This window comes from Apis florea, unplaced genomic scaffold, assembly GCF_048593485.1.
Source record: "Apis florea isolate Af1SG1 unplaced genomic scaffold, ASM4859348v1 contig_3745_pilon, whole genome shotgun sequence".
Lineage (NCBI taxonomy): Eukaryota > Metazoa > Arthropoda > Insecta > Hymenoptera > Apidae > Apis > Apis florea.
Genome location: NW_028256831.1, coordinates 185,229 through 194,694, shown reverse-complemented (window position 1 = coordinate 194,694; position 9,466 = coordinate 185,229). Strand labels below are relative to the sequence as shown.

The 9,466-nt window shown below is 35.0% G+C and overlaps 1 protein-coding gene across 1 annotated transcript in view; it reads left to right on the top strand.

Moving 5' to 3' along the window:
• Nucleotides 1-509: 509 nt before the first annotated feature.
• HGTX (HGTX homeodomain transcription factor) overlaps nt 510-9,466 on the top strand; it is a 32,831-nt gene continuing 23,874 nt past the window's right edge. The window contains exon 1 of the mRNA XM_031919681.2: nt 510-1,281. Coding sequence (XP_031775541.2) covers nt 510-1,281 — 772 coding nt within the window. The remainder of the gene's footprint in view (nt 1,282-9,466) is intronic.

Genomic DNA, 9,466 nt, shown 5'->3' with positions numbered 1-9,466 from the left:
TGGTGGGAAGGGAGATCCTGGAAGGAAGAAAGAAGAATTCGAGAAAGTTACGTTACGAGGGCAAGTTACGACACTTGGAGATCGATAAGATAGGATGGATCGATCGATTCCAGCGAGTGAGAATTAAACTTTGGAACTGTCTTCCCACTGAACAAAATTTCGTGAAAAGAACGTGAAAAGAATCATAAAAACTTTGACATAAATACCTCGTAATACAATTACAACAACCTTCCAATCTCAAAATCTGTTTAATTACCAAAAGACACAGCCGAAGCAAGGATGTACGACAAGAAGCCGAGAAAGTGATCGCCAGTGTGTATCAAATATATGATCAACATCCAACGTTGTGAGTGAGCATGTCCAGTGTGTATCAGTGACCGCGTGAACCAAAGTGAACAAAGTATCACATCCATCCTTCTGAAAAACCGGACCGGAAACACATCCCCCCCAACCCGGTTTCAATCCCGGTCGAAATTTTCCGCTCATTGCCGAACTATGCGTGGTGCGAGATGGTGTGTTCTCTGACCAACAACAACAACAACAACAACAACAACAACAACAACAACAAAAGCTGCAACGACACCGGTGGCGAGCCGTGCACGGACTTGCGATCCAGCCCAGAGGCGCAGCCGGGCGAGAACATGTCGTCGTTGAGCGACGCTCACAGGCGGAACAGCCATTTGGAAGGCGACAGAAGTTCGTCGGCAGGCTCCTCTCTGGGCTCGTGCTCGCCACCACCGGCCTCGAGCCACTCTCCACCGCCTCCCAGGCCGCCTTGGCTCCACGATTTCCACGCGGCGGCCGCCCCTCACGTCCTCCAATTTTTGAACCTGAGCGCTGCCGGGGGCAGCATGCTGGCCAGCCAGCCCCTGGCGGCGTTGCACTCGATGGCGGAGAGGAGCCACCATCAGCAGCATCAACAGCACCAACAGCATCAACACCAGCAGCAGCAGCAACAGCAGCAACAGGCCCATCATCATCATCATCAGCAGGGGCAACAAACAGGGGGGGGCATACAGTTGCCGAGGATCAGCGTGCCCTTGTCCACGATCACGCAGGGGCAAGCGTCGCCAACGGGGAGCGGGAAGCACAGCCCGGCAACCTCCATCACCTCCGTCGGAAGCAATCCGCACGGCATCGACACGATATTGTCGCGGCCGGCGGCCACCCATCCTCAGGCACCCGTGTCCGCGACGCACGCCGCGCTTCAACCGACGCCGCATCCTCAGCACATGACGGCGCCTCGATACGGGATGCACGCGGGATTCACTGCTTCGACGGGTTCGTATCTTTTATTTCCCTCCCTTTTTCCTTTTTTTTTTTTCTTCTTTCTTAGAAGGAGATTGAAGGATCGATTGGTTTTCAGATTGGGGGATGGAGGGATTGAGGGGGTGGGAGGCGAGAGGCGAGGAGAGAAGAATGGGTGTTTAGAGAGGGAACGAATGATGCGTGGAAGGATGGAATAATTATTCGGATTTTTATGGAGGTTTATTATTTATATAGAGAAGTTTAAGGAATTTGAAGAATTGGTTTGGGTGTAGGTTTGGATGGTTGGAGGGGATTGGGATTGAGAGGGAAAGAGATAGAGGGAAGATTGGAAGTTTAAAAGGTGAATGAGGGTATAAAATGGAGTAATTTATTGTATTTTATTATTTGTATCTTTAAGTTAGGGAATTGATTAATGTGAAGTGATTATTAGATTTGAGATTGAGTATAAATTAGAAAAATGAAACTAGTTATTTGTATTTTTAAATTAGAGGATATTAATTAATGCGAGAGATTCAGTGAATGAGAAAAATATCTACATACAGAGATTCTATTGAATGAAAATGAAGATAAAATATATGATAGAAATAAGGAATGGTAAATGTAGATGGGAACAAAATGGGAAGATAGAACTGTGAGAATAGTTTTATTGGTTGGATTTCATTAAGATGTGGAAGAAAAATTGGAATGGGTTGCGCGTATATAAAACGGAAAAACAGCATTGTAAAAATAGTTTTCTCGTTTGTAAGATGTAAGGCTGATTGATTAGAGGGTGGAACGTAGAAAGGATTAGGGTTTAAAGGGTGTGCAGGTGTATAGTAGAGAAGGAGAGAATTGTAGAAATAGCGTTGTTATTTGTTGAGATTTAAAAGTTTGGAATTTGGAAGGTTTAAAAGTGATTGATAAGGATTATATAAAGGGTTATATAAAGGATTGCGAATGTGGAGGACATTTTGATAATTAGTATTCGGAGAATGTATACAGTAAAAAGAGAATAAAAAAACATTTTCATTGATTGTTTCGTATAGGATTTTAAAAGTGTTTGAAATTGTAGGATTGATTGATAAAAATTATTAAGTGAAAATTAGATCCGTGGAAGATACTTCAATGTGAAAATATGTAAGATTGTAGAAATATTTTTGTCGTTTCTTATGAAAATTATACAAGAATGCGATTAAAGAATCATAATTGGAAGATAAAGGAGTGAAAAGATACGATATATTTATATTTATTTTAAAATTGGATTAAGCGTTTAGCTTTCAAACACAGATAAATAAAGAGGAATTTGGTTGATTAATTCTGTGAATCAACTGTCACATTTTATTATGAATTAAATTATGAATAAAGATTGTAGGGCTGTAAAGAAGGGGAAAAAAGGATTACGTATAGTTTTGCAAAATTATAAATAGTAATTTTGGAATGAATTAGATTAATTTATAGTGTTCGTTCTCGTACACTTTTTCTCGTTGTTTTTTATTATTAGAATTAAACGAAACAAATATCAATTTTTTAATCAGCATAGATAATAGAAAATCAATTTTTCAATGGTAAACATTCTTAATATTTTCTCTTTTATTGTAAATTTTTTTTTGTTTGAAATTACAATTATTCAAAAATAAGTAAATAGACAAATACGTGGATTTATTTACAAGTTAAAGTGAATTATAGTTAAATGAAAGCATGGTGAACTACAGATATAATTTTATTTCACGTTAAAAATTCAACCGGTAATTAAATAGTTTTCATTGGCGACAATAATTTGTAGAAAAATTTGATCGAAAGAACACAGAGAATTCATTTTACACGATTTTTATTCCAATTTATACATTGCTTTCGCGGATATTAATTTCGTAGGAATTAATTTCAATAAAATGAAAAACGTCAGCAGTTACAGATTTATAATTTGACCGATGGGTATGATCGATCGTGTCGACAATCGAAGAATAAAAATGATCCCCGTCCGCGTGTAATATTAGAGATTTAATACGATATTTCATTCGACTTAAATTTTGATCGATCCTTGCAATTATTATTATTATCACCAATAATAATCTTATTTAATTTAGACGTCACTTCTCAAAATTTCTTTTTCTTACGAATTTTTTACTTTAAATTGCAATTTGTACAAAATAACAATAATAATTGTAGATGAATCGAATACAACAATTCGGTAATACATGGACAAAATAAAATTTTCAAGATATTGAAAATTGAATTGATATATTGATACTTATATAACTGAGACACGTGACGTTTCTGTTTTTTTTTTTTCTTTTTTTTTGGAAACGAGGATTAATATTATTTAAAAGAAATTACTTTATATTCTTTGACATATTATTTAACTTAACAGGATATCTCTTATTTATTTATATTGTTAGTTATATTATATTATTGAATTTTATAGGGATTGATATATCTATAGTAGATTTTCTTTGATTGATTTTTAAGTTCAAATAAAAATGTATAGGTTCGTTTAACATAAAGAAATGAGAAAGAAGCGAGAAATTCTTTTTCGAATTCTCAATTTTGTTTGAAATTTCATATTCGTTTTTTCGCTCGTTCGTATCTCTTTTAATCTTGATCGATATTATGATTATATTAAAATGTAATAAACCAATAAGAATAGTTTTTTTTTTAGTTCTATCAAATTTCTCGTTTATCAAAAAGCATTTAAATATACCTGCTAAATTTTCTTTTTAAACTAATTTTGATTCGAATCCCGAATTTTCAACTAATTATGCTTTTATGAATTTTCGATCTCACTCTAGCGAATCAGTTTTTCTTTCCATGCAATTCGTTCGAATATGAATTTAAAACGAAACATTCGGTTGTTATTCTCATCTTTTCTTATTAAGGATGTTCGTTTTAAATTGTTTTAGTTGAAATTAAACGTGTCTTGCGCAAATACCGCTCTCTACCCTGTGCACGGGCAATAATCTGTATCTGTCCAGGGGCTCTATCTTGAACTTGATCCCGGATTATCCGTGCATTTAAAATGATTAAAGCGCCAATTATTTACGGCTGCGCCCGTGTCGCGTTATTACGTAGACGAAATGAAAGTGAATTTCGAATAATTTTCCAAATGATCGGATATACCATTATTCACGATGGCTGACGAACGCCATCGTAAATTTATTGAAATTTTCGTTTTACATTTTTCTTTTTTTATCGGTAAAATGTCAATTCGGGAATAATAATTTGTTTACTATGGAATTAAAATTTTCAAGAATTTTATGAAAAATTCGTGTATTTTAACGTTTTGAAAATTTTCATATTAAAATCACGTGTCCTTTTTACATCGAGGAATTTTAATTTTTCACCGCCATTGTATTGTAAAATATCTAAATTCTTTAAAAGGATTTGTGAAAATGAATTGTGTTACACGAAAATAAGGAAATTAAATTAAAATAAAATATGGGAAATTTTCCGTGGTAATAACAATGTAATTTATATTTAAGTTTTCGAAGTTGTGTCATAAATGTCGAGTTTTTTGTACAACAACTATAATACTGGATAACGCGGTTGAGCAACACTGTAGACACTATAAAATTGTTTTCCTTTCAATAAAAGAAGAAATCCATGGCGTGGCACCCGTAAAAGCAACCGTGGGGTCCCAAAAGAATCTTTCGCGATTTATATCCGCTGCTGTGCTACTTCTGCCTGTGGCGGACGTTCAAATATCTCCAGGAATCGTTCTCATAATTCGCCATAATGGAACCAGCTATAGTTTAAAAAAGGCCACGTTTCGCACGCGCGAACATCGTTTAAGATCTCTCGTTTCTTCTCTCTTGTCTTCCCTTGATTCAAAGTTTTTTTTTTGAAAATTAATTACGATAACGAAATGTCAAATAGATGGAAAATAAAATTAAAATTAATGATTTATCGTTGGGGATCCTTCCTTTTTTTTAATTCTTCTTCTTTTGTTTTTTTTTTTTGTGATATTCAATGATGTTCATTTATTTATCGAGAAAGAATAATATCTAATCGCGAATCTATTCAAATATAAACGTGAAACAGTAAAATATTTGTCGAATATGAAAATTCGGTCATCGTAGAAAATTCGTCTTTTGTTTTATTATTTCTTGCATTTCTTGGCAAATTTTTAAAGAATAACGATTATTCATTTAAAATCATTGTATTAAAAAGTGTGTTTTTCTCATAGGAAAAATCCAATCAAGTAAGAGATTAAAATCGAAATGTTTGTCTTCGCGTCCCTGACATCTACTTTATTCCCATAAATTATCCAATGATGAGATTCTCCAATAATTTTGAATGCAGAAACTCGATGGCTCTTAAAATCCGACCTTATTCCTGGCATCACGAGCCTAATTCATGAACCCATGAACCCCGGTCACGTGCCCTCCTCGTTCATAAAATGTGTTTAGTATTTCTATACTGCTCTTGATGGCCGTGCTTTTAAATTTATGGCATTATACTTTATGTGTGTATCTGTGTGTGGTGCGCGAGTGTCGCAATATCATTAATAATGGACGTGGCGGGCTCGATGAACCCTTCAGTGGCGTGAAACACCCTCGATTCTCACGTTGTTCTGCGATACAACATCGTTAAAATGGCGAAATAAGAGCAACAGGGTGGAGTATAATCACTTGGACTCGCGGTTAAAATTCCATTTTCTATTTGTTTCCATCTATTAAATTCCATCCACTGTGCACTAAGCTCGAGTCGACGATGAGTCGAGAGGAATAAATTGGAGAGGAAGAAATAAATATATTTATATTATTGGTAATTTCAATAAAAGTATATTCGTACTCTAAAATATTATTCTCCACTTGTTTACAGTATTATTTTTTTACTTATAATATATATTTTATTTCCGAATAATTAAATTATATCGAATAACGTTAGTTGATACTTTTTTCTTAAAATAAAAATATAAATATTTACATTCCGGTTTGCTTATTAATATCAAATCGTTATATTAAGAATTATTTTATTTGATGATCTCCCGGTTTCGAGGTCGACTTTAAGTCTCAAACTTGCCTAACCGAATCGGATAAACGCGTATACTCATACGAACCAAAGTTAGCGTATTTTAGGTTAACCACCTGACGACGGTAGCCAAGTTGGCTACTGAGATTTTGACTCGAAATAGCTTCTATATACTGATAAACCGTATCATTGTCTTTACGTAACGCGACCCAGAGCAAAAGGATAGAGCCAATTACGTTGCCATTATTGGAAAAAATATATATTTTTTTTTTCTTTCGAAATTATAATTTCAATCACAATTAAAACTATTTCATCTCAAAATTTAACTATATATACTTCTAATACTCGAGAATTCAAAAATGAGATTACGTCGGTGTTGAATTAAATTTTATTACGCGAGTACAGATCCAATCAATCATAAATTCCTACACACGTTACATGTATTCATTACTAATTAATTCCCTCGCTCTGTCGATAATTACCAAAAATACGGTATCGTATCTCAATTTCTCATAATCAAACAAAATTCCAATTTATATGTATAAGTATATATATATATATCAAGGGTTAACGGACGATTCGAATAATTTTCCCCACCGATGGAGGATAGAAAATGTCGCTAGTACGCTTTTCATCGAGCACGCTGTATAAACATGTATGTATATATCCCGCCCCCCGAGTAAAATAGGCGAGCAATGCATGTCGCGCAATACGGAATGCGCAGGTTCGATACGCGTCCCGTGCGTTCATTCAGCAGCCACCTCTCGGCTTCCGGCGTGGCCGCTGCATCTGCTTTCACGATAATTCACCGCCGTTTCACGCGGAGCGACGCGTGTTTAATTTTGCTCGAGTATCGTTTTCCCTGTTTTCGATCGTAATTGGCAAAAATTCGGGGGGAGGGGAATTTCGCTGCCTATTTTCCACTCGCGCCCGCTTCTGGCATTCTATCATTGATTTCTGAAGCTTCGACGGTTCGTATATACATATATATGGTTGTCCAATATGGTGGATGTATTTGAACGTTTGAATATCTTGGAATATCGTGGAACGTTTGATTATGATATTGAAATTTCAATTGTTTCGAACGATAATGACAACGATTATGGAACGAATATCGAATGTGGGGATGAATTATGCGTTTAAATTGTATTCGCGTTTTCCAATGATGCTCGAATTGTGGAATATTGAAAATGATATTGAGTAGGTGTGGGTTAATGATTAGATTAGATTTAAATGCGATTAAAATACCTGTCTACTTTCAGATGTCTATTGATCGTTCGAAAAATTTGTATTCCTATCGATTTGTAATCGGGGTGAAAACAGATAGATTTTTTTTAAATTGAGACAAAGATATTTCTTTCTCCCTAGTTGTTGAATATTACTTTTACCGGATCGTTTGAAAATTTTTGTGTTCACGAAATGGTTGAGAATTTGAAAGTTTGAATATTCATCGGTTTGAATGGTAATGGAAAACGTTAGGTGTTTGAAAATTGAAACAGTGGAAAGCTGCGAGCGAATGGAAACGCTCGAATCTTTGAATATTTGTAAAATTCAAACAATTTCAAATGGAAAATTTGTCACGGATAGAAACACGGTTGAAAATTTGAAAGTTTGAATATATTTTCAGGAAGATTCGAGGATCTAAGGATTAACGTACACTCACAGTTTCGAGTGAGATTAAAACTTTTATATTTCGAATCAAAAGTAATATTCGAATAACGTTTCGTGCTCTTCCGAAACTTTGTAAGTTACCATAAATACAACCAATAAATTGACACCGTTCCACAACTCAGTCAATCGTCCATTAATTCCATAGAATTTTTTCAAAAAACATCCAGCCGCCGTAAAAATCTCCGTTCGATTAAAAATGAATTCACCGTTTTTCAGAAGCGTGATCCAACCATCGGTGTTACGACACCGATCATGGAATATTTTTTTGTTGATGAGCATGCGCCCCCATTTTTACGATCCAATAAATTTTATTTGATCCGAGCGTAACGGACAAAAGTGGTAACGATCGTATCTCGCGCGTTGCGTTTCCAACGCTCGTTTCTTGGCCGAGGAGCAACATCGCTTAGGTAGAACACTAAAAACGGAAATAACGTTTTATTGGTGGATGCGGCGCAAGAGAGAGAGAGAGAGAGAGAGTTTGAAGAGGTTTTGAAGTGAAAAAAGGAGGAGGAAAGAATAGAATTATACGATTTTTCTTCGAACTAGGATTAACGATTAGACAACGCAACAATATCATCAGTGAATTCCATAAATCCGATGTTTGATCGAGAGGGATGGAAATAAGAAGATTCGAAAGCGCGATCAATCACGCGATTCTCTCAATTGAACTTCAAAGTTTAAAGAGAAATTTGTTGATGTTTGTCGGATTTTGTTAAAATGAAGCGACAATATGCTTGATACGATCGAAAATTTATTTCGAATTTGATAATTAATCGTATACGTGAAATGAACCAATTTCTCGTTTAAAGAAAGAAAGAAAAAAAAAATGAATACTAATCGACGAGTGAGCGGAGTAAAAACTTAAATAAACGTTAAAAAATTATTTTAAAAAACACAGAATTCTCTGATCCGAGTGTGAAAAATAATGATTCGCACGGTGATATATAAATATACAAGAATATTCGAATCATGAATTTTACAATAAATATTTTTACAATGAAAAACGATGTAAAGAAATTTGGTAATATCGATGATAGGGTTCGATCGTGTTGAGCAGTTTTTGCGAGAGTTGGAAACCTCTCTCTTGTGATTGGATTGTTCGTGGCCACACGCGTCGGGTTGCGGTTCTCCGGCGCTGGCACGATCTCTTTGAAAGATATAGGGAACTGCGAAGGGGATACAAATAACATCACTTTCCTGTTGGAATTTCTTGCTGTCATATTGTCACGCCATTCGGCTACATAAATCATGGCAATATTCTAAATTCTTGTTACGTTTCCCAACAAATAATCATTGATAAAAACGTCGAATATTTCGAAACATATTTCTGAAAATCTATCTATATCTGGATGATCGATCGTTTTATTTTATAAAAAATATATATATATATATATAATTCTTTCCTTTCAGAATTGTAATTTCTCATTAATTTCTTTACATTCGTTCCTTCAATTTCAACTTCTTCTCGGCCTATAAACTAAAATTTCTCTCCCCTCGATATTAAAATTCCATAAAGAACGTGGAAAAGAATTTAATATTTTACGAATCTTAAAGCGAATCTTCGTAAGATTTATAAACA